Source organism: Parasteatoda tepidariorum, chromosome 9 (genome assembly GCF_043381705.1).
Source record: "Parasteatoda tepidariorum isolate YZ-2023 chromosome 9, CAS_Ptep_4.0, whole genome shotgun sequence".
In the NCBI taxonomy this organism is placed as follows: Eukaryota; Metazoa; Arthropoda; class Arachnida; order Araneae; family Theridiidae; genus Parasteatoda; species Parasteatoda tepidariorum.
The window spans coordinates 66094803-66121737 of NC_092212.1; the positions used below are offsets into that span (position 1 = coordinate 66094803).

The 26935-nt window shown below is 26.6% G+C and overlaps 1 protein-coding gene across 1 annotated transcript in view; it reads left to right on the plus strand.

Moving 5' to 3' along the window:
- The window catches only part of LOC107440615 (uncharacterized), a gene marked incomplete in the record, with an annotated part of 43165 nt that overhangs the window by 8370 nt on the left and 7860 nt on the right, over positions 1–26935 (plus strand). The window contains 15 exon segments of the mRNA XM_043054388.2: positions 3783–3918; positions 5867–5967; positions 8045–8160; positions 10733–10895; positions 14109–14296; positions 15716–15820; positions 17190–17264; positions 17384–17434; positions 17538–17596; positions 18220–18366; positions 18459–18657; positions 21636–21682; positions 21768–21809; positions 24218–24404; positions 26593–26835. Coding sequence (XP_042910322.1) covers positions 3783–3918; positions 5867–5967; positions 8045–8160; positions 10733–10895; positions 14109–14296; positions 15716–15820; positions 17190–17264; positions 17384–17434; positions 17538–17596; positions 18220–18366; positions 18459–18657; positions 21636–21682; positions 21768–21809; positions 24218–24404; positions 26593–26835 — 1859 coding nt within the window.

Sequence of the window (26935 nt, forward strand, 5' to 3'; positions counted from 1 at the left end):
GGAGCTAGTTTCACCATTTTTGAAACTGTATCAAGCAGATCGGCCACTTTTACCATTTTTTGCTGCAGATATCCAGGATTTGGTATTACATAGTGTGCAATTATATAACATTCTGAAGCCAGAATCTACAGATAACTTAAATTCTCTGGAGAAACTGTGCCATTTTAATTTTTGTGATGAAAAGAATTATGTCTCTCTGACAAAAATCAGTGTAGGTTTTAAAGGTGACCAAATTTTAAAGCAGTTGGCCTCAAAAGTTATTTCTGACCGGGATCATATTAATATAAAGAAAGATTGCAGAAAGTTTATCACCAAAATGTTAGAAACTTTACTAGAGAAATGTCCAATAAACTATTCTGTTGTTAGAAATGTTGCTTCCAACAATCCAAAATTAATGTCAGAAAACAAGAGCAAGTGTGTTCTAAAAATGAGAAACATATTAAATTACTTAAGTCAAAAATAGAAAATTGAGGAAAAAGATTGTGACAAAATTAAGCTGCAATTTGCATCATGTATAGATTAATTACGTCATTTTTACTTCATGAATCGTGAAACACTTTATTTGTATTTTTTTAATATCATGTATAGATTAAGTATGTTATTTTTACTTTACATCAAGTGCTAATTTTTTTTCTTCTTAGTCCTAAAAAAGTGCTAATTTTTTTTTAAATAATTGAGCAAGAACCCTGATTTCAGATTTTTTCATTGTTAATTTATGCATAAACTAAAATAAAATTCAAAATTAGACTGGATGTCGCTTCAGACCTGTAAGTCAATAGTCTGACGGAAAACTCAATTTTAAGAATAATATTGATAAAATGATACAATGAAAAAAGTTTTATTCGTCACACATTCGTTATATATTCTCCAAATAAATTGCTGAAATTTCAATCATTAAATATTTTCAAAATAATAAATAGTCTATCCTTGATTAGCATGTTTAGAATTCCTAATGAAACTAAGGAAATTATTGCTAAATAACTTCAGGTATGCACCAAAGGAAGGTAGATTATTTAGGGTTGTATATCACATCATAAAATTGGGAGCTGCTGACTAAGTTATTAATTACTCCATTTCTTTAATTATATTGCAGTAAAGTACAATTAATACATTGCATATTTTTTTTTGTATCATTAAAAGCAATAAACTTAATGTTTTAAATAATTTTATTGTTATTTTATGATGTGTATTACTTTACTTTCTGCTGAGAATTTTCATTAAACAAATAGATTTGTATTATTTAAAATTTTGAACTTTTTTTAAAAAAGGAGACTGCACTAAACAAAAAATCATAAGGTAGTGCATGGAAGTATTCTTTTTAATCTGGCCATTTATGAAGTACTTAGTGACGTAACAGAGCAGCAACGCACTCTGAAAAAAAGAGAAAAACTTGGAGTTCTCAGGGAATTCTATTTTATTTTATAACTGGTGTTGAACAGCCTACTTCATTATCAGTTAAGGACTATCCGTATTCAACTCTGTAGCCTTGTAATTTTGAACCCAACACTGAAGACAAGGTAACTGCTGGATCAAGCATGGAATCCAAGTAGCCTTTGCACATTTGCATCACACGGAGGGGAAAACCACAATAACCTCCCACAGTTAGCCCAACAGCAATGAAATTCTAACCCATGATCCACCTACTACTGAAAATATTTTACACCACTGTGGTTGGTGCGAGACAGGAACAGAATTCATATCCACTGAGATTTAGAACACCCTGAGCCACCGGAACAGGAAATTTAAAAATGCTCTTTAATAGAAGGCCTGGAATTCTCAGAGAGATTTACTTGCAATTCTAGAAGATTTTAAAATATCAGAAATTAGCAGCATTGTTTTTCATATTTATTTAAAAGAATTGTGACTTCTGGTTTCATACAATTTTATTTTAATTGCTTTATTATATTATCAGGTTTTTTTTTATGTGTCAAACTATATTTCATAATAAGTACTTATTCTGTGGCACTTTCATTTTCCCCCCTGTTATAATTGCTATTTTCATAAATATTTCAAATTTAATTTTTAAATAAATTTAATTAATAACATGTTAATAACAATTACAATTAATACATGCTATGTTATTAATTAATAACATTTAATTAATAACATCAACTATTAACATGTTTTAAAATATTAAGATAATAAATATGATTTGATTGATAAATTTAAACATTTTGTAAAAATTTGATTTAATGAAGTCAAATTACAAATTAAATAAAATTTAAAATTAATAATTTTGTTTTAAATTGTTCTTCTACTTGTTTAAATATTAAGTCTAAACATAAATAAATACATATTTAAATTACAGTTAAAATTATGTTAGTTTAAATCACTAAAATTTGCAAAATTTTTTAATTTTTCTCTGGAAATCTTAAGGAAATTTAGTTTTATCTGAATGGTGATGACCATCAGATAGTTTTGAATTGAAAATCTCATAACTGAAACAGGTTTTAACCGTGTTATGGTGTTTCCTCTGTAAAATAACAAGATAAATTCGTATTTTTCTCTAATGCAAATTTGCAGTTTATGAGAGTTGAAAATCTCATAACTGAAACCGGTTATAACCGTGTTATGGTGTTGTGTAAAATATAACTGTAAATTTGCATTTTTTTCGTATGTAAAATGTACTTGGGTATTCCTTTTATTTTTTCATTCTATCTCTATTTCATTTGTTGAGTCAAGAGGGTACATACCTTTTTAAAAAGTGCTGTTTTTTGATTTACGTTTTTTAAAAGCCCTTATAGGTGCTCTAATTTATTCTCTAATTCTAAATTACAAAAAATTGATTTTCACAATTTTCTTTGCAATTTTTATCAGAAAGTAGTTATTTTATCATGATTATGCAAAAGTTCTTAATATGTTTTTGAATTTTATTTATTTTATGTTTATAAATTAAGAACTTTAAATGATGGAAAAAAATAATTTTTATTACTGCACAGATCCTAATTAAGTTTGTTTTTTTGGAAAGAGATTAAAAATATTTTTTTCTTAAAAAGTACCTAAAAGGTGCTTATTTTTTTGTTGAAAAATCTGGCATCTCACCTTAGTAAATAATTTTTAAAATAGTTGTAATCGTAAAATTTCTTAGCCGTTTTCAGTAAAAATGTTTTAAATCTTTTTTTCGTGATATCAAAAACGATTAAACAAAGGTCTTAACTCTTACGCACACTGTGAAAACTTTTCAGGGAGTGAAAATGAATAAAAAAAGTTAGTCTATTAAATTTAATGAAAATTTTGTTGCTGGAAATATTTTTGAAAAAACTAAGTTTTTTTTCAAAAAGATGAAAGTAACATTTTAAGGAATTTATTTATTCCTAGTTTGATTTCTTTGTTAAAAAAAGTGGAAACTGTAATTCATTTTACAATTTTTACTCTAGTATTTCTTTAGATTGAGATTTATTATTAAAAATTAAAATGCTCTTTATGTAAAACTCCACTTTAATGGTGCAAAACATCTCAATTCTTTTGTCAATATTTTGCATTTTCAAAGTAATTTGCATCACACGATTCTTCAATTATTTATTCTTCAAACTAATTATATTCTTTTTCCAAACTAATATTCAATTATTAACTGATTGAAAACTTAATTTTCTTCAATAATATACAAAAGTGAAACAAAAAAGAATGGTTATTTAATATTCAATTATTCAAGCTAATTTATGCCATGTTTTGTTATAATTGTCTTTTAGTTAACTTTTAATCTTAATTCTTTCACATGATTCTGTATGTGTGATAAAATATTAAATTATTTTTATTATACTTTTTGTCAACCTTTTTCACAGATTTGGGAGCCTCTCCTAACATAATAAATGGACAAGGAGTTACCCCTTTGCATGAAGCAGTTAAGAGAAAAAATTTAGAAATTATCAAGTCCCTTCTCATTGCTGGTGCTGATCCTATGTACAAATGTTCCTCTGGGTATGTGTTTAAAAATCGTGTTAACCCTTTTGTGATTCGTATTTCTTCTTTGAATTTTTTCCTGTTTTTTGTGTTTTATTAACAATTAAACATTTAAGGAAATATATTGTTGATTTTTGTATTTAATTTTTTAATTTCAAGGGTAGGAAGTTTACTTCTCTTGGAACTATTATTCCATCATACAGAAAATAAAATTTAATAGTAATTATTTGCCATAAAAAGGTGAGAAGTCTTAATGCACAAGGTTATATAATCATACACATGTAGCGAGTCCTCTTTTTTTGTCCTAGATTTCCTACAATGTCTATAGTTGGAAATCATCAATCAAATGTGGTAATTCTATTCAGCCTATTGAACAATAGATGGCAGCACAAAATTGAAGCAGGAATTAGTGAAAATTGTGGGCCATATTTCTTTTTTTTTTTTTAATTTCCCCAGTTTTTTGTATTTTATTAACAATAAAACAATTAGCATTTCAGGAAATATATGTTTCATTTTGTAGATTTTTGTATTTACATTTAAATTTTAAGAGTAGGAAGTATACTACTTTTGGAACCATTTACCATGATACAGAAAATTAAATTTAATGATAATTATTTGCTATAAAAAGGTGAGAAGTATGTCATAATGCACAAGGATACGTCACATTCTGCACATGTGTAGCAGGTCCTCTTTTTTTTTTTTATTTTTTTATCCTGCATTTCTTATAATGTCTATAGTTGAACCATCATTGAAACCATCAATCTAATGTGGTAATTATATTTAACATTTTGAACAATAGATGGCAGCACAAAGCTGAAACAGGAATTAATGTTTTCATGATTATAATAGCAAAGCCAATATATTATAATGAGTTTTGCACAGATGTATTTTGTAAGATTATATAAATAGGATGGAACTGATCTTCTCAAGGTCCACAAAAGGGTTAAAAATGCATCAGATGTATAAAAATTTGTGATGAATAGATTTGAATTTATATTTTTTGTAATAAAATATATAGCTATACTAATGCATTGATTGTAACAACACTTATGTTGAAATAAATTTTGAAAGTCAATTTTTATTTATATCTGAAAATATTTCGAAATTTTGTATTTAAAGTCCTGGTTTATTTTTTAATTTTAAAAATGCATTTATCATAGTTATGAAAATATATTTTTTTAAAATTTAGAAACATGTATTTTTAAAACATTTTATTCGACTATATCTTCTTAATCGACTTTGTTTTAAAAGGCAAAATTAAAGAAATGCATGAAGTTAAATGTTTTTCACTGGCTTAAAAATCATAATATTGATGTAAAACATTATGCATAAAATATTATAATTGAATATTTTTGTACATTCATATCGCGGTATATTTTTTTCTGTTTGAATATATTTACTATCCCATTTGCTGTTCTTTTAATTACAAGTTCTTTTTGATATTTTTAAAAATATCAAAAAGATATTTTATATTATAAGCATAATATATTAAGTTAAATATTTTTGTCAGTCAAATATTTTTAAGAGGGCAATTACTGTTTTTGTTGCTTTGAAACTTTTTAATAATAATTTATTTTTTTAGTATGTTTTTTAAAACTTTTTTGTTATTAATTTCAAAAGTTCCTAAATAGTAGCTTCTAAAATCACATTAATAATACTATTCATGTTTTATATATTAATGATTAAATAATTATTTTACAATTATAATATTTTGCATTTTAGAGATGTGGGCAATGATTATTCAATCAGACCACTATCCGATTAATACAACTGTTTAAATTTTTTCTATTAATTTAATAAATTAATTTCTATTAATTTAATAATTTTATTAAATAAGTAAATTTTCCTATCTATTAATATATATATATATCAATAGATAGGAAAATTTACTTGGAAACAAAAAATAATTTTTGCATGTTAGAACTATATTTGAATTATATTAAATTTTATTTTTTCTTTCCTGTAGAAAATATTGTGATAAGACGCCTTTAGACCTAGCTGAAAGTAATCAAAGTTTGTTAGAATTATTTTCTGAATTTGTTGTTGGAGATTCAGAATCAGAACACAGTAAGTTACTATAGTTACTTACTAAGTTGAAAGCTATTAAATTACTATTTTAAAAGTTATTAAATTAAAACTAGAGATTCTATTAAACATATTACTGCTTGTGGTATATTTCACATAGAGCAAACTAGTGTTTAATTCTAGCTTTGGCAAATAAAAAAATAGCCAATGTTTTTAAATTTTTGCTTTTTCTAGTGTAACCCTCAATATCTTCCATAACCTTGTTTTCCCATGCACTTTTTGCCCATGTAACATTTATATTTCCAATTTTTTACTAAAATTTTAACTTAATTTCTTTTAATATGCATATATTCATTCAGTTGCACCTAAACTTCAGAAAGAAATGTTTCAGACTTTAGTTTTTATTTCATTTAAAGAGAAGTTTGTGATACTTTTTTTAGGCATTTTTATTATTATAATCTTTAAATCATTACTCCTGTTTATTAAAATCAAACTTTTATTGCTATCTGTTCTACAAAAATGGTCAAGGTACTCAGTGATATATTTTATTTTTATTCTTTTTATGTTTTCTAAAGAGATTAAAAATTGCAACAAAGAAATCAATTTACTCTTACTTTTTTGTGTTTACTTGTACTTTTATTATTATTTTATTTTTGTTATTAACTTTTGCAGTTTATATTCTGAAATCAATGAACTACGTTAAATTTTTTATTTTTCTTTAAAATAATTTTGATTAAGTAGGACAACTGTTTGTTTTTATTAAAAAGATTTTTTTGTTCAAAATGAAAGCTTGCAAATTAAAAGATAATAAATTTTTCAAAATATTCATTTTGAATTTTAAAAGTATTCATATTGCTCAATGATTGCCATACTGTATATATTATTAATCTGTTAATATTTTGCAAAAAGGAATTATTTTTCAAAAACAATCTTTTTATATTGACTTGTAANTGAAGTTGGTAAACAGTGGTTAAATGAAACGTTACCAAATTTACTTCAAGGATACAGTTAAAATGATGTTGTCAATATGATGAAATGGGTTAATTTTTAAATGTCTTCCAAATAAGACTGTGATGTTTAAGGATGAAAACTGCTCAGGGGGTAAAATCAGCAAGGAACGTTTGACTGTACTAGTTGAAAGAAATGTGTCTGGGACAGAGAAATTGCCCTTACTTGTTATCGGAAAATTCCGAAATCCCCGATGTTTCTCTTGTGATACTCTTTATGTATAAATGCACAGCGCATAGTGATCTACCTAATTTGAAAGCAGTAAATTTGCAGTTTCTCCCGCCAAACACAACAGCAAAGTTTCAGCTGATGGACCAGAGTATTATAAAGTGCTTCAAACAGTCTTATCGTAAATGGCTTGTCAGAAAAATAATTTTAAATATTGTAAGCATTTAGAGGATTTGTAATTAATAAGCATTAATTAAGTAATCCGACAATATTTTGAAAGTCCAAAACCGAAACTAACGGTAAGTCGAACTTCCGATATGTCGAAGTTTTTTGTCAGTCCTATCAGATTCGAGTTATCGCGAATTCACTGTAAAATGCTCTTTAAAAATTATGGTGCTCTTTCAAAAAATTAAAGAAAGAACATACTTTCTAGAGCGAATTATCTTTTAAACTTCTCTGATTTCTGAATTTTTTTAAAATTTATTTCGTATTTTTTTCCCTGTCATTTTAAAATTCTAGCTGAAGCATGCCAGTCATTGACTAATTTTTCTTAATTCCGAAATGAAAAGAGAAAAATCAGGAGTATTTCTTTCCTTACCCTTGAACAGGAAAAGTATTTTTAAAATATAATTCTGCAGAAAAAAAAAATTATTTGCTTTTGTATTTTTTTTAAGCTGTTTTATTGCTTTAACTCTTTCTTTACTCTGTTTTTTGATTTTAAAATCTATAAATATGACAATGCAGAGTATAACAGTTTTATAATGCTTTTTTTAAATTTATTGTTTTTGTCAGAGTAAATAATAACTTCGTTAAGTCATCTTGGAAAAACTCATGGAAAGTCATATAAAGTCATGGATTTGAAAACCTAAATTGTAGCAGATACCCTGTAAAGAGTATGTTTCCTCACTTTTTTTGTCTGTGTTAATTCGTCGTTCTCTTCAAGGTAACGAAGCGGTACCGTCTGAACATTCTTCTAAGACAACTTTAGATGACTTGAATTCATCTCTTATGTCTTTAACAGCTTCTGAAGTGCCAATTAAGAATCTTTATACACCTCAAGTAAGTGGTATCCATTTTAGTTGGATTAAAAACTGTTCAAATAATGTCAGTTAGATTAATAATCTTCCTCTCGATTTATCTTGGAGAGCATCTGTTATTATCAGGTATCATATCCTTCTTTGGATCCAATGTTTTCCACTTCCTTTTTTTCTATTTTTTTAAAAATAATTTTCCAATTTTCGTTACATGTTTGAATATTTAGTAAAAAAACCTTAGTGAGGAAAACTTTCTGTCTTACCCTTTTTAAAATGCATGAAAAATGGAATTTAATATCCCTCAATTTAGGACAGGTGCACGTTATTCAGAATTTTCAATGTGACTTAAGAGATCTTTCACTAATTAAATTTTGCTATAAGCTTTGTCAATATCTTATTACTTATTTAGTGGTACTGTAGTTAATTTTTCTTCTTATCCATTCTAATTTAATAAATTAGCTAATTTTGAGTAAGAAAATTGCTTTCATATAATTCGCCATAGGTTACCATGGAAAAAATAAAATCGCTATCCTGTCTGAAGAGGCTTCTTAAGCTTGTTTTACTTATAAAAAGATTTATTCAAATTTGTTTGAATTCTACTGCCAAGGGAAGTGGGACCCTGAAAATTCTTTTCAAAACAAAGTTAAGCTTAAGTTACAGAGCATATTTGGAAACCAAGAGTACATGCGTACAATAGACTTTTAAAGAGTACATATTAGTGGCCTAATCTTCCCCGCAGAGTAAAATATGCACCATTAAAGTTTTAGTTAATTAACTTTTAAACTAACAAAAACTTCCAAACTTATGTCTGTTCATGGGGTAAAGGTTTGGTTGTCCGCCTTCTGCCAAAGAGGACACTCGAGATCAAATCCCAGCTGCTACAGTTGATTTTTATCTGTAAATTTTCTTTTCTAAAGAAGGTTGATAACTGTTTAAAATGTTTTATTAAATTTATAAATTATAAATTTTTTAATTTAAATTGATTTTTTAAAAAATTTTGGAAGCAAATTAATAGGTTTTTAATTTTTATTTTTTAAATAAAATGGATAGATAGTTTAAAAAAATTGTAATTTAAATTAAAATTTTTTAATTTCTTTTTAATATTACTAGCTAATAAAAATTAAAATATATGGATTATTTAAAAAAATTAGAATTAATAACTTAAATAAAAATTTCGTAGTTTTTTTAAAGAATAATCCATATATTTTAAATAAAAAATAAATATCTTTAAATATTTTTGCTTTTAAAAATTTAATTTTTAAAAAAGTTTTAATTTAAATTAGAAAATAATAATTTATAAATTTAATAAAACATATTAGATACTTCTCAACCTTTTTTTGGAAAAGAAAATTAGAGATAAAATTCAATCTGCTCAGGCTGGGATTCTATAGAAAGAGGCAATTGCACGTAAGTTTGGAAGATTTTGTTAACTTGAAAGTAAAGAAACTGAAACTTTAATGGGACATATTTCAGCCTGATGGCAGACTAGATAGCAAATTTGTACCCTATCCAAGGTTTTCCAACATGCTATTTAGTTGAAGCTTAACATTGTTTTAATAGTTATTTTCAAGCTGCATACTTCCTTTGTAAGACTCAAAGAAAATTATGGGATCTGAACAGACTTTGGAAGTAGCACACTACAAGTGGTGAAACTACTGTAGTCTCTACTTTTTTTGTAGTTTGCAGTGTAGTGTGCTACTTTTTTAATTAAGTAGTGTAGCAAGTAGTGCAATACAAAAGAAAACAGTAGTTTGTAATGATTTCTGGAAACCACTTTTAACGCTAGTTTAAATAAGAAATACTGCTCTAACGCAACTAATTTTTCAAATTTGTGAGGTACAACTCTTCGTGGGCTCATGAACGGATGCAATGAAAATGACTCTGTGGCTGCAGCTGAGGGTTGACAGAAATTACCTGTTTGAAATCATGTACAACTAATATTTAAACTCTAGCCATTACAGAAAATATAAAATTAATAACTTGGTTATACTTTTACTTGCCAATGCACATTCTTGAATTATTAATGTTACTTCAAAGAAAGGAAGAAATAAGAGAGTATTAAACAATTAAAAAGATGCAAGTATTTGATAATTTTGCCTCTCTTGGAAAGGCAAAATCATACATATTCTCGCTGTCAAACAAGGCAAAAAAAAAAAAAAAAAAAAAAAAAAAAAAAAAAAAAAAAAAAGAAGGAAGGTTAAATGAACAAATTTAAAGAAAAAATGTTTTGGAGTAACAAACTGGCTCATATAAACATGAATAAATATTTCTTAATTAATCCCTAATATTTAATCTAAGCCACTTTCTTATTAAAAACCAATTTGAACAGAGCTGTAAATTAAGTTCTCCAGCAAAGTTTGTCTCCTTAAAATGGTGAAGTTCGATTCCAAGGTAGTTTGTGGTCACTACATTTTAAAAAAAGTAGTTGTAGTTAACTGGATTTGTAACAAAGAAGTTGTAATTAACTACAAAAATAATGTAGTTTTTCTGATTGCTGGTAACTTGTTTTGTGATGATGTTTGAAAGATATAACTGTGTTATTTTTATAGCCTTAACAAAAACAGTATTTAAAATGTTTTTTTCTTTTACGAATAAAGCCTATGCATATTCCTCCTTTTTTCTCAACACCGTTGCCTTTAATAACTGATAGTAAACTTCATCTCTTATGGCCTCAACCACAGAAAATAGTTCAAACAGATGGAGAAGCTTTTAAAATTTTATCAAAGTGTACTGTCAACATCATTCAGAGTTCATCAGATAGTAAGTACATTTACATTTTCTTCTTTAATTACGAAATGTACAGTGATCATTTGCAATACACACTTTAAAAATAAATTTATGTTGAAATAAAATGTTGCCGGAACTTTAATTATTGCCAAGAATTTCCTATAACAATTCTGCTTTGCTTGGGTTTCTGGGAATCAATTCAGTTTCTTAACTTTTTTCCTGAGGCTGTGACAGCAGTTGTCACATTTGTAGTTTAGGTCTTGTGAGGGGTTTGTGACATTTTCAACCTAAGAATGGGGTAAGAAATCTTTTCCACAATTAAAAGAGGGGATAAAGTTACAGCAGGGTGTGTTTTATTGTTTTAGTTATAATAATTCTAATAATAATTCTGAAACGGTTAATAAGGCTGTTAAATTAGTAATTGTATTTTTCAGTATTTCCTATTTTCCTAAATATTTTGAAATATTTATTTTATTTTATTATGCTTTCAGGTTTGAAATTCCCCTACTGTTTTTATGCCTCACAATAACCTTAATTGTCTTATTTATTTGTCTTCTTCTCTTTGATTACTTTTGCTTACATTTATTTCTTGTCACAATCTGAGTTGTTCTGTAATTCATTTGTATTTCTTCACATTTTTCCCTCTGTACTGGTTTTAGTGCTAAGAAATTTCTAGTAAAATTTTGTTTAAAAAATTTGTAGCATTCTAAAAATGCGTAATTGTTTCCCATAGTTGTTTTTTTTTTTTTTTTTACAATCTTTACTTTGATAATAAAATTGAAATTTGGAAATAAAAGAAATGCATCACCAAAAGGGAAGAAATAAGTTTATTATTGGCAAAAATAAATAAATAAATGAATAGAGTATTTTTTAAGTTTAAGTGCCTCTTTACTTGTCAGAAAATTACACTGTGAAAAAATTAATTTTATGAAGTATTTGTTATTTTTTTATGTTCATAAATTAATAATTAATGTGCTTATAACATTTCTTCTAACTTATATTCAACTGTGGGGAGAGTAGTTACAGACCATGTCAACCTTCATCTATGAAAAGGTACCCCGACATAGAGTCGAGTTACGTCAAATTTATATTATATTCATTAAAACACTAAACTGCTTTTTCCTAAACATTTTTCTCAAAATAAAATGTAATTTATAACACCCGATACGATTTGTTAAATATAATAAAGTAGTTGCCAAATTGAAACTTAGTTCTCTTATTTCTAAATATCTAGAAGTATTAATTCTTTTTAATTAAATTTTTTAATTAAAAATTAAATATTACTGGAAATATTAATTAAAATTTAATGTGCTAAATTGTCCCTTTTGGATAGAAAAAGTTATTTATGGATAAATTCAGCTACAATTTATGACAATTGAAGCATAATTATAAATTTATTTTGAAATCTTTATTGTGAATTAAATTTAAGCTTAATTGTTGNTCCCCTGAACCATCCCATTAAGATTGATTCTTAGTACTTGAAAATCTGGTCATTAGTTTAAAAGTTATTAAGGGGTCGTTCACTTATTCAAAATTTTTAAAAGTTACTCAGTTATTTATTCAGAGAATTCACATTTGGTTGAAATATCGTCTGCTCTAATTAATTAGAATGGACTTAGGCCTTCAAACCATTAATATTGATTCTTAGTACCTGAAAATCTGGTCATTTGATCAAAACATATTCAGACTGTTTCATTTTTCTCACTCTCTACATAAATGTCATATTGTTGTGTTGTGGCATTTTTCATATTTGTTTGATTTCAATATTTGCATTTACTAATAATTTTGTTGCTTTCACATACTTCAACAAAATGTTTCCACTTGTTTTTTTCTTTTTTCTTCCTTTCTGATTACCCATTACTCCTGATAGAGCAGTATTAAATTTTTATATTCCAATCTAGGGCTGTTTACATAAGGCTCTATATCAGCCTGTATCGTGGTGTCATCTTTCCCCCTTTGCTACTGTTGTTTATCAATTACCAAGACAAGTGATTTATTTTCTATGAGTTCTCTTTTATTATACAATTATGTAAATCAACTTATGAGTTGCAAGTAAACAATGTAAGAAATCTTAACTAAATCAGAATAATTTTTATGTGGATTATAAAATGGAAATTATAATTTATATTTTTTGTTTAAATGGTGCAGAAATTGACTTGTAAAAAAAAATATGGAAATGCAAATATGTTTTATAGAAATGACCTTTAAACTTAAAATTTCCCAGAAAAAGTGTGGAAAATTTTTTGAGGAAGATTTCCTTATCTGGATTTTTAATTAGAACCCATTTAACCTTCAATTTTTATTTCTTGATTTTCTCATAACTTTATGGTGACGGTCTTCAGTTTCTAATTCTTCGTGTTTTTCTTATAACAGGGTTCCTGCAGTACTTAAAATGCCTTGAAAGTCCTTGAATTTTGTTTTAATCAAGTGTAATCAGGTGTAATTTGATGTACACACAATATAAAAATTGGGCACAGTGAATCATATTTACACAATTTAAAACATCACACGTTGCGATTTATATCTATTTTATAAAAAATAAAATTTGGTTAATCTTAGTTTGTTATCTGTCAAAATATTGTACTACAAGAGATTTTATTATGTTCAAAATACATTACTGATATTCTGACGTAATAAGAATATATTTTGTTTTTAAAATTGAAACAGATATACTAAATATTTTTTTCCAATTAATTTAATATGCTTCATTAAATTTTTAATGAAAAGTTTTACTGGTCTCAGTCTTTAAAGATTGTCAAGTATACTAATGTCAATTAAAATTTTTTTTAAATGTTCAAATTAATATAAATCACAATGTAGCTGTCAAACCACTTCCATTGGTAGCTGTGGGCTACACATATTAAAAAATTTCTACAACTATTAAACAATTTAGAATTGATAAACTTAATATACACTTCAATGTAACAAAATCTATTGGACATGTATTTTAGCATACTAACTATAACTCAGTAGGTCTTTGAAAAGTTTGATTTTATGTCCATTGAAAAGGGCTTGAATTTTTTTTTGAAAATTAAGTTAGGACCCTGTATAAAAAAAGGCACATATTCAAAAAAGTTAATAATTACTTAAGGTTAAATTGATAAGTTGAAATTAATGAAATTAACATCAAATTACTAGATTCTTTGTTAAAAAGATTAACTGATTATTGCCAAGCATTTTAAGTTAATATTCTTTTAGAACTAGTGTTTTGTCAAACATATAGCATTAAATTAATTCTATTTCCAGTATCAGCATTATCAGCTATAGATGTGTGGGATGTGCATGCAGAACGCTTTATATCCTTTGGATGTGAGTGCAGTGTTGAAAATATTCTTCAGTGCAATTCTGATTATTCTGCTGACATCATTTGCCATTTAAATTCTCAACTCTTTCCTAGAACTGAGAGCTACAAGTTAATAATTTCTAAAGAACAAGTAAGAATTCCTATTTACTGAAATATTTCATTAGTTTCTTATTAAAATTTTTTTTATTTCATTTCAATTGATCTAGGTTAAATTCATTATTGTAAAAAAACTTTTTTTTTGTTGCCAAAAACTGTAATTAATTGAAGTAAATTCCATTCTTGATTTTTTTTTTCATTCTTTTTTATTTACAAAAGTAACTAAATAAAAAAACTTTGAGTTAAAGTTCCTGTTTTGAGACAAATGAATTGGTTATTTTTTATTATGTTTAGTTCTAAATTTAAATATAAATGAAAAAGTTTAAAATGGTTGAATTTTTATTAATTTTTTACTTGGTCAATAAATAGGTTTGAGTTTATTTACTCAAATGAAAGTGATTCTTTCCTTTAATTTTTTAGGTTAAAATATATTCCATAGCTCAGAATGTTTCTTTTTTGTGCAAAGGATTTAGTTTATAAATTTTATGCAAAATTTTTTTTCTTCTTTAGTTTGTCTAGTCATAATGTCATTTACATTTGAGGCAGTAAGCTCATTCAGGCTTTTGTTCTATTAACAGTTATATTCAATTCAATCCAATGAAAGTAGTTAATGATCCTGGATTATTAGAAAGTACTATTTTCTGGCAGTGGGTTTTGTCTTAAATATTTGGGATGGCTTAATGTTTTATTGTAAGTTTTCATTATTCTTAAGTTTTGTATGATGTTTTGGTTTGTAATTGGAATATTGTTGTGGGAATTGAAACAAGATAAGGGAACAGGGTGAGTTTCACCATAATAGAATCATTTTAGTCTGGCAAAATAAGTTTGAAGCTAATGATCTTAGTCAAGAGGAAAGTTTATTTTGCTCGAGAAAATAGTGAATTTTAATAGATAAAGAAGAAAAAATTAGCTCTAACATAAGTATTTTAATTTACTGGAATGTTCATGTAATTTTGTTAAAGCTTATATTAATACCTACTGGGGGATTTTCTCATGCCTTTATGAATTTTAATGCTGTTTATTCATTAGTTTGTAGAAAGTTTTAAAAGTTGCAAAAAAAAATAATCTAATTTTCCAATTATATTAATGCCTTTTAATTCTTGTGTTTTTTTTCAGTTTGAAACATCATCCTAATTTTTAGTACCTTTGTCGTAATTTTGGGACAAACCAAGTATTTTTTCTCTCGTTCATGCACAAACTTGTTAATTTTATTTGAGATATTTTATAAACAATATATTAAAGCTTTTTTTATTGTGTGGGAGTTATTATTAATTAAATGTTTTATTCCAATATTACTAAGGGAAGTGTTATTAAAAATATGTCTGTCCTAACTGGTTGCTAAAAATAGACATTATTGTCGATATAACTAAAAAAAAGAGTGACAGGAAGTAAACAAAAGTTTTATTAGAATTAACCAATAGAAATTTATATTTAATTATTCATTCATTTTTAGATAAGAATTTTATCATCTGATGCATATGGTCTTCATTATGCTCTTTGTACTCTTGAACAACTTTTAAATCTATATCGTGAAGATGGGACTTTGCCCTCAATATTTGTAAGTACTTTTTTATTATTCTTGATGTTGCTACATTTCTTACTATTACTACTCTATCTATTAAGGCTATAACTTTTTTTTTGAAAGAATTTATTTTTGGTTAATATTTACCAATAAAAAGTTTCTTTCCTTCTTTTAGGACTACTTAAAGAAAAAAAATTAAAAAAATATTTTTTTCTTCCTGTAATTCAGCTTAACATATTTTACTTTATAATTAAGTGTGGTGAGGAAAATCTAAATATTTTGTTCCCTTTTACTGATTGCTTTACCGCTGTGCCTGATTGCTTTACTGCAATGTTTTACTGAACCAGTATGTCCAGTCACATAATTGAGCGCAAAAGTAATAAGACCAGTAATATCTAACCGAAGATTAGATTGAAAGATAAAAAATGGAGTTCAATTTGGTCCTATTTTATTGTATTTTATAACTGTCGTTGAAAAGCCGACCCAATTTTTTGGGTTTACCACTACTAATGTTCAACTCTGTAGCCTTGTAATTTTGAACCCAATCCAGAAGATAAGGGAACTCCTGGTTTAAGTATTGGGAGAAATGTTGCCTTTGTGGAGGACTTTTTTGATGGAACTAATCTGCATTTGAGTTACATGGAGAGGAAAACTACGAAAACCTGCAATGGTAAGGCAAGGCAAGGAGACTCAAACTAATGATCTGTCTACCACTGAGGCTGTTTTTACGTCACCATTGTGGTCATTGCAAACCAAGCCAGAATTTGTATTGGCTCGGTTAACCGTAAAGCGTTAGTATCGACCAGTTAGATTCAAACCTGGTTCACATCATTGGAAGGCGAACGCTCTGTCCCCTGAACCATCTCGGCTTCAATTTTGTCGTAGTCTGGAAAGGAAATAGGTGTTTCTCAAATAGTATCTTAGAAAGCAGGAACACTTATAGTTCATTTTCTAAGAAAGGACACTACACTGAATCAGTTAAGTCTGATATTAGTAGGAATCGTTGTACTTAGGATCTTATTCAAGTGTTTATTTATTATAGTATGTATTAATTAAAATCAAAGTATTAATTGAAATTTTAAACTGACCAAAATATTAAATATTATTAGTAGATAATTTCTGGTATGTTATGTTTTCAGTCTAGCTAAGGCAGTTTATTTCTTGAACTCTGATAGTTAACTGTTGTTATTATGACTGTGTACCTGTAAAATTAAGCAGGAAAAGAAGTTTAGAACTTAAAAATTATTAAAAAAATGTTTGCTAATTCTTAAATTTCAACTTTAGACATACTTCATAAATCTGATGTTTTAGTTATTTGACAAATGATTTTAAATTATGTTATTTATTTTTATCAAGATATTTTTTTCAAGTATTAATTTATATCACATTTGTAACACTGTTTTAGATCCATGATTGGCCACAACTTCAGCATAGGGCAGTTCTTTTAGACTTTTCTCAAGGTTCTAGAAAACCTACTTTAGTAAGTAATGTTTTTTCTTAATTAATTTTTTTATCTAATCTTTTTTATTTATTTATTCTTATGATTAATTAAACAATCCTTATTCTTATTTTTTGAATAATTTTTTTTTGTCTTTTAAGGAAACTTTGAAAGATTATGTTAGAACAATGTCATCTTTAAAAATCAAACAAGTGAGTACCTGTATGCATTTTTCATACGTTTTGATTTATCATTATTATTATTAAATTTTTTTTTTAAAATTTTGTTACCTGTCTGATTAACATTTTATTTCAGATGCACTGTTATTTCAGGTATGAACAAAGTCTTGGTCATAACCTTCCAATGTCTAACAGGTAAAAATATCTCTTTTCTTGAGATTACATATTTTTAATTTTTTAGGTTAAATGTTACTCAATTTTTAATTATTTTATTATCATAGAGCAATTTAGTTTAGGCCATGCATATTTAATATTTTACATATATTGATAATTGAGAACAACTTTTAATGCTGGGGATAGATTTGAGTTGTTCAAATGAAGTGATCATTGCGTTTGTTTTATAATACTTTAGTTTTTGTGTTGAAAGCAATGATGAAAATGTTAACCTAACTTTTGGGGAAGTTAATATTTTTAGCAAGATGTCTGATTTCACCTGGATTTTATTATCCAGGTGATCATAGGGAAATTTAGTTTAAGTCATGCATATTTATTTTACACATTATTCCAGGTAGTTATTCCAGGTGGGATGTCTATCCACCTGGAATAACTAAAAACCTGAAAAAGTCAGGGAAATTTATATTTCTCTTGGTAAAATCTAAAAAATATTATAAAATAATTATAAATTAAATCACTTCCCAATTACATATTTTCTTTTTTTGCGCTTTAAAATAAAACTTGTGTTAACATGCCACCCTTTTTTTTTTCCATCAAATGTCAAAATTTATGAAACTAAATTTTTGTTTTCAATTTTTTTTTAGAGAATTTATTCAGCTATCCAAGTTCTGCACAAAACATTTTGTAAATCTTGTCCCAGTAATAGATGTTGGTACTTCAGAAAAGCACATAAATGTAAAAGACTCCATCACTGAGCCAGCTCACCAACTAATGTCATTATTTTCTTCAAAGTGAGATATATATGCTGAGATATATGTGCTAATTTTTTAAAAATATATCTGAGATTCTCTTCATATTGAACTTTCTTAAATTTTTATTTCAGGTCAATTCATATAGGGCCAAATTTTTCAAAAATTATTTTGCATGAAATTCTGATGTCAAAAAACTCAAAAGTGATATGGGATATGTTGTTACTGCCAACATCTACTGTTGTGTTTCTGTGTTACAATGCAGCTCAAAATAATAATGAACTGCTAAAGTTACTGCCTTTAAATTGCATTCTTGTTGATTATGGTATTCAAGTAAGTTTCTGTTAAAAAAATAAGAATTTATAATGTTATTTTATTCTGTTTTTTATTAACAACAAAATAATACAGATTTGTAACAATTACTTCATTTAAATTGAATTACAACTTTCTTAATTTTAATTATTGTTGATATTACTTGCTTTTGTTAAATTACAAAAAGGGTGAATTTTATTTGATTATATTTTATTGATGGGGATTTTATTTTATACTTTTTAAAAATATTTTTTCTCTTTTTTTTATAAATTGCTTCTTGAATATTAAGAATTATTTATTCTGATAATTTTTTGTTTCATCAGATTTAATTTATAGCACCGATTGATCACTCCATCTAGAATTTTTTATGTTGTTTACATTTCGCATTTTATAGCCAATTCTGTCTTTTGTTTTGTTAAGCTCTACATTCAATCAAATCCATTAATTTCTATAGCTACATGCAAATGCAAATTATATTTTTATCCTGCATGCTAAAAAGCATAATATTTCAACTTTTTCTGTAGCTGTTTAACTTAATAGGTAATTACAATCTTCGCAATAAAATTGACACTTAACTATAAATCAGTTTTCATAATAGTCTCATATTTTAATATGTCTTTATGTGGGAACTTTTTTTTCTCCATTTTGTATCTATGTATGTATTTTTTTAAAACCTTGTTTGTCAAGTGGGTGAAGATAGTTTTATTTGAAAAACTGGATTAAAGTGTAAATAAATCATTTGTTTTTTCCTTACATCATTGTTTTTGGCAATTTTTTTATGTTTAATTTTTCATGTATGTCGCTTGCCTTATTTATATTATATATTTAAATGTTTAGTGATTCATAGAATTGTATAAATTGAGGCTAAAATAAGCTTGAGGTGCTGAGAAACATTGCATGAAGTGTATGCAATGAGTGCGATGAACCTCAGACATATATCTTCAATATTATCTTCTATTGTGTATTTTACATTTTTTATGCACATCTATAATGTTCTTACATTCTTTCTATAATTACAATTATGGTAAAATTACTGTAGCATTTTAAAATTAATGTTTTAGAAAAAAAAATGCATATTTTTTTATTTGAACTTTTAAATCTGAGACATGATTTCAAATATTATTCTCAAATATAATATTATGTATTTTACATTTTTTTTCAAACTATCAATAATATCCTTAATCTCTCGCCCCCCCCATAATTACAGAAGTATGATTAATTTACTTTAGTGTTTTAGAATGAATATTTTTGAAGAAAATTTAGAATTTTTTGTTTAAAAGTTCCAGTTTTTTTTAATTTGTTGAAATGTTTTAAAATTGAAACTTTTTATAACATGTCTGTTCTTAATCAGTACAAGCATAAACTTGTTTTAAAATGAATGCATAGTAATCTTTTTGCTTACAATATTTTTAATCCGTTACTTTATATTGTGGAAAAGTTTATACCAACATTGTTCCATTGTAAATGTAGAAAGTATTTTCTACAAGAAGTATTATTTTATTAAGATTTTATCATAAATGTTATGGGTATTTAACGAACCTACTTAATACTGTACTCCTTTTTCATGTCCAATGTTAAATGCACCAGAACACTCAGTGGTATGGATTCAGAAAGTCCTGAGGCATATATTAATTTAATGTCAGTCCATCTTTAGTATTAATAACAGCCTGCTCGTGTCTGGGGAGAATTTCTGTCAGATTTTGATTAGTGGCCGTAGGAATTGACTTCCATAGGTACATCAGGTGAAGTGAGTGTTTGTAATGGGAATAGGTGATCAAAATGGGTTACAGGTGGCATAGAACAGAACTTTCTACCTATGGCAACACTTCGAATGCTTTCACCATTAGCGTGTGGAGAGTCATAGGAGAAGGAAGTACGTTAGTTTTTGTCGTGATTTCCAAGTAGATTAAAAACTTTTAAGTTAGGAAACTATATGGAACTGAAAGCTACATTTAGCATAGTTCTATAAGAAAGTGTATTGGAATTTTAAAAGAATGTTTTTGACAATTAAATGCAAAAAATATTAAGAAACAGGAAAATATTGTAGTACATTCCTATACAACTGAAAAGTGAAGGAAAGGGTGGGGTCAAGGCATGGAACTGGTCTTCTCCCCAGAGGGCGTATTCGAGCATTGCAATCGCGAATGATTGATTTGGTTGCAACATAATCTGCATCCTAAAAATGTTCTATAAGTTTTTAATCAGGGCTTTGAGAAGGCAAGTCCAGTGTTTGAACACAAAATTTGTCGAAACATGGCTGAATAAGTCTTGAGTTGTGAATGAGGCAGGTAACCTGCTGTAAGAGTAATGGACCTTACCTGAAATATTTCCATTAAGTAAGGAGAGCTGTGTTTTTCTTTAATAATCGTCATTGAACAGCCGACCCAATTTTATGGGTTTACGACTACTAATGTTCAACTCCGTAGCCTTGTAATTTTGAGCCTAATCCAAAAGACTAGGGAACTCCTGGATCAAGTATTGGGAGAAATTTGCCTTTGTGGAGGACTTTTTGATGAAACTAACCCGCATTTGCGTTACATGGAGAGGAAGACCCTTTGAGAACCTTCCACGGTTAGCCTGACGGGGGACTCTAACGCATGATCCGTCTACCACTGAGGATATTTCACGTCAGCACTGTGGTCGGTACAAGTCGTAACTGAATTCGTATGAACTGGTATCGAACCCGGTTCGCCTCATTGGAAGGCGAACGCTCTATCCCCTGAGCCATCGCTGCTCAGGAGAGCTGTAATGCCCAGAATATCCTTATATATCTCTGAGTTCATTTTTCTATTTAAAGAAACTAAGCCATGAAAAACCAGTTATTAGGTGGTATATGCCTATCTAAATGCCAGGCATTTTAGGTTTGGTAGTGTAACAGTATAAATGCAATATAATATTGAAAATAGCTATTATTGCCAAACTGTTTCCTCATGTATTTGGATACATATTTGAAATATATATTCTTATAATATTCAAAAACTTATTTATGTTGTTTTCAGGTTGAACATGATTATGAACATAGTGCTAAACTCGTCACTTGTGCTGGGTAAATACATCGATTTTTCCTTGTACATTAGTTTATTATTTTTGTGTTGTGTATATATTGTATTAACATATTTTTATTTTTGTAGATTTAATGCTTGTATTGCAACAAATACTGCATCTTGGGGAAGGTGAGCTTTTTTGAATTATTTAAACTTAGTAATATCTGTAATTGTATGTTAATTTTTCTTTTTAAATATAATATTAAAATTTTTTCATGGATTTATATGTTTTGATAATGTTTTGGTATAAAAAAAAATCTTTAAGATAAGTCAAAAGTCCCAATCTTTTAACACTCAAATTAGTATCTCTGCATTTTGATAATTTCTATGATTTATTTCTATTTTCACTGTAGTTAACTCTCTGTTTAACAGCTTTGATGCGACAGTGAAATATCATCCTTAAAGTTGAGTGTCTCTTTAAACAAAATTTGTAGAAAAATAACCTATAAAAAAACCTTTGTTTTTTCACTTTAGCAGGCTTAAGGCTCAATTTATTTCCTGATAAATTAACATATTTGAAAAGACTTCTTTTTATTGTGCAAGTTGCATTAATACAAGAATAAAATATAATAGCCAAAAATATAACAAATGACAAAAATAGAAATTAAAAAAATTATCAATCAATTATAGTCTCATTTTAATAATTATTTAGTCTTATTTTAATAATTTTCAAAGCCATCTTCCATATTTGAGAGTGATTAATTTTTTATTTCATTTTCAATGTCACTTTATTCTTCGCCATTTTCATTTATAATGTCTTTGTAAATTTTATTCAGTTCTCCTAAGTCAGTTGTCAAAACATTTTTATCATAATTTTAGAAATCCACTAATTGAGCATCTGCCTCATCTTTCTAAATATCATTACAATCAAACTTATTTCTTCTCATAGAAAATTGCTTCCTTGAGATAAAGAGTTAAAAAAAATTAAATTCCACAAGTTAAAAATTTGTTCTTTAAGTAACCCCATAGTCCATAAATATAGATTTTTCTACTATGAAGAAGTGGGTATTGCAACATTTTGTCTTTAAATAGAAACTATTAAGAAAAGTATCATTAAACATTGATTCAACTGTACTATTAAAATTAGTTTGATAATTTTAGAACAATTATGAATCTTTTTATGTAAATTATGTTTTTGATATTTTTTTGACTAAAAATTGGGGGCAACTCTGACCATTCGAAGGTTCAGGATCCTCACTAAGGATTTCAAATTATTATTAGCTAGTAAATTATCCCAAAATCAAAAGTATTCGTCAATTTTCGAAAGTTTTCCCCAAATGCAAATCTTAAAAAAAAATTTATGATTAATTTTTTCTCAATTATTTAACAGGGTTTAATCTGTATTTTATGGTATTTTGCTTCAGGCTTATATTATTTGGACCCAATTCTAATTGGTTATGTGGCACATCTACTGAAAATTATTGTATTCGAATAAAAAATACTGGTTTGTTTAGAAAAATTCATTTTGACACAAGTTTGAGGATCAAGTTAAGTATATAGTTTTCTTTCCAGTGGAAAAAAAGTCATTAGCCAATATGTTCCCCAAAATATAATTTTATTCGCCAAATTTATTATTTTATTGCATTTGGCGAGATGTCTAATGCTTAGCATGGGCCCTGGTTGTTGTGCATCCATAGGTTATTCTTTTTTAGAATCTAATCTAAGCTGTGAACTGTCTGATAACGTCAGCGATACCTATAACTAAAAATTTGTTATTAACAATTTTAATAATTGATATCGATTTCTTTTATTTCTTTCAATATAATGTATTAAAATTTAAACTAATATTTATTATAATGTGTTAATAATGGCTCTGCAAAACTAACTGATGTTAATAACTAATTACTCGGAATAAATTAATTTGTTTTAGTGTTTTTAAATTACAATTCATAGTTCTACCTTTTATTATATTTCGTTCATTTAAAATTTTTCTTTTGGATTTCAATTGAATTGTTTTTAAATTATTTAGGTTTTAAATTATTTAGGTATTGTTCTCAGTGCACTACATTTAAAGAGAACTTTAATTTACTAAGTTTATTTACTAAATTTACTAAGTTTAATATTGACTTGAGCATTGTGATAGAATAATTCATTACTTTTATTTATTTAAGTTAGTTTTTTTTATTCATTTAACATTTTGTAGTTTAATCATTTTTAATAATTCATCGGAAGCCAAATCTCCCATTTTAGGAGCATATACTTTTTATTCAAAAGCATAAAGACTAGTTATTCAATTAGAATTTTTTTTTAAAATATTGAAAATATGTATCTACTATACTATATTAATTGTATAAATATTTTTATTTCCCTCTGAAATCATTTAAATTTTATTATTTTAGAAACTGAACTGTTAGCTAACACTAAAAAATATCCATTTAATTAAGCATTCTTGCCACTTTTTCTTCAAGACCGACTCAATTAGATATATATTCCCTCCCTTGGATTTGAAATAGTTAATTGTTGTTATATATATATATATGTATTTTTTTTTTTGAAATTGTATAAAATATTGACTGTAATATTTTTCTTCTTCTCAGTATTGCAGGATCTCCGGAAACTGCAATATCCACTATTCATAAGGCATCTATTGCAGCATCTGTTCATGGATCATTTGGCATGATTATTTCAGATTTGCAAATATTACAACATCATCCAGCTTTCTGTTTTAGTTGGCCTGGTATACTTTTAGGTCTTGGCTTGGCATGGAATAGTTCTGTGCATGAGGTATGAGGCAATATCAAGTTTTTTTTTACTGAAAATAATTTCTTATTTACTGAATGCAATGTTTATTCTTCATGCATTTATTTTTTGTTGATCTAAGACAGAACATTTATACTTTGTATATTGATGGGAATATTTATGGTAGACGGGTAAATTTACTCTATTAGAACGAATTTCTGACACATAATATCTAAAAGTATTAATTTAATTAAGCAATGTTGGTTTTACATGTAATCCAAGCACATGGAATTTGCTTTTTATGCACATGCTTTTCATATGAGCCATTCAGTACAGAAATCTCTCCTCTACTTGAAATATCTTAAATTTAAATATCAAAGCTCTGGAATGAGCCATAGCTTTTTATATTTAGAATAAATTTTTCAACTTATAAATAAAAATCTAAATGAGAAAAATCTTATGAAGAATTTATATTATTAAACGTATTTTAAAAGATATTTTTGGAAATATTTTGTGTGTTATTGAAATTAACTGAAAATCAAATGTTCTTTGAAAGTTACATTTCGTAAGGTGGCAATATCTTCAAATCTTGTGCTATAAAAAACCTGTTCGACGAACAGAGAAAGAGATCACTGTGGTAGAAAGACGAACGCTGTGCTATGTGACTGTGTTCATTCCAGATTTCAACGAGTTCAAAATAACTATGCTAGTATTTAAATCACTGTAAATGCTGATGCACAACTGTTGTGCTTTTATTTAATGGCAAAGTATACTGCTTATTTTTTTACAATATATGCTGTTTTTGATCTACGAGCTTCGTTATGTCTTAGACTCAGCACAGAAAAAACTGACTTTAGAAACATTTGTTTTAAGAAATTAATCAAAGTGTGCAGTGAAAAGCTCATATGTAATTTATTTATTTCCATTTAAATGTGTTGTTGTATATTTTTATTTTATTTCTTATATATTCTTGTGCTGTTGCACAAGTTAAGCTTTATTCACTGCTGTGACAGATAGCAGCACAATAATTTTACTACCTAATATTTTAAGTGTTTTTGCATTTTCAAGTCAGTGACTTAATTCTTATTCATTCTTATGTTTTATTCTTATTCACCCACATGTTTCATTTAAACTTTTATTTTGTTTTATTCAGGTAAAAATAAATAAATAAAATTGAATCTTTTTAATACTTTTCTGTCAAAAAAAAACAATTAAATTCCATATTTTAATTATTGAATTATATGTTGTTATGTCATAAATTTTACACAACTGTGTTTTGTTTATTTAATTGATTCACATAATTTAAAAATCTGTTGAAAAAAAGTTGGATTTTTTAAAAAAACAAAACATTTTAGGCTAGAATTTAAGTATTAAATTATGATATTCACATCAATCTTGAACCTTGCTTGCAAAGACTAAAGACATAAATCTCTCATATTTTTTTAGAAATTTTTTTTGATGCTTTTATTTTGTAAATATTACTTGTTTTTTATTGTAGAAAAAATTTCTTTGTTTTTTAAAAAAATTGCTAACTTTTCATGCTGTTTGATAAAGTGTTCTGTTTTGGGTTCTTTTATTTTATCAATTAGCTTATAAAATATATACCTATTTGCTTACTTAGTGTTTAATGAGAAAAGCTCATGGCATTTTTTCTTTGTGAGGAGTATTCGTTTTTTATTGCAGAAAGACTTTTTTTATTTCTTGAAATTTTGTTAAATTTGTATAAAATTCAATCAAATGTTCTGATTATCAACTAGCTTACTTTGCAAATTTCATTTTATTTTGTGATTTCTTTGGTGTTATGAGTGGAGACCTACTATTTATGCAAAGTTGCAGAAAATATACAATTATCAAATGTACAATGTTTTAATTTATCAGACAAACTTGTCTTTAAGTTTTTTTTTTCCTTTGCTACTTCACCTTTTTCAGTTTTAGAAATCCTTTTAGTTACTTAAGCCTTGAAAAATTGTATCAAGGTAAAAATTAAGAAGTGTATTTTTTTCTTCTTCTGTTTTTGTTGTTTTCCAGGTCTTAAATTGTTTAAAAAAATTTTCTATTCTTGTCGGGTCATTTAAAAAATCTTTTCACTTAACTTATGAGAAACTAGTAATTAGACTTATTTAGCATTTATTATTTATATTTTTATTTTAAAAACTCTTATTTATGATTTTTGAACTTTAATATTTATTTACAATATGTGAGAAACAAAAAATGACTTATTAATGCTTTTTAGGATTATCTCCATGCAAGATTGTCTGAGTTGTTAAATCTATATGTATATCATGATGCATCTCAAGTGACAGGTTACCTAAATGTTGAGCTTGGTAGATTGGAGGCTTTTATGCATCAATCAATCTTCCAAAGTCCAAAAGATTCAGCTCTGAACTCTTCTTCATGCAAAGGATCAGTTTTGCATCAGCTCTTAGTTGATGCTGATTCAGTTCTACTGGATAATTTCACATTTGAGCTAATTCAGGTAGCGATTTTTTAATTTAATTTAATTTATTTTGCATACTGGATATAAGGTTGAAACTTACCTTCTTAAATGATTTCTAACAATTATAACTGAAAATTTG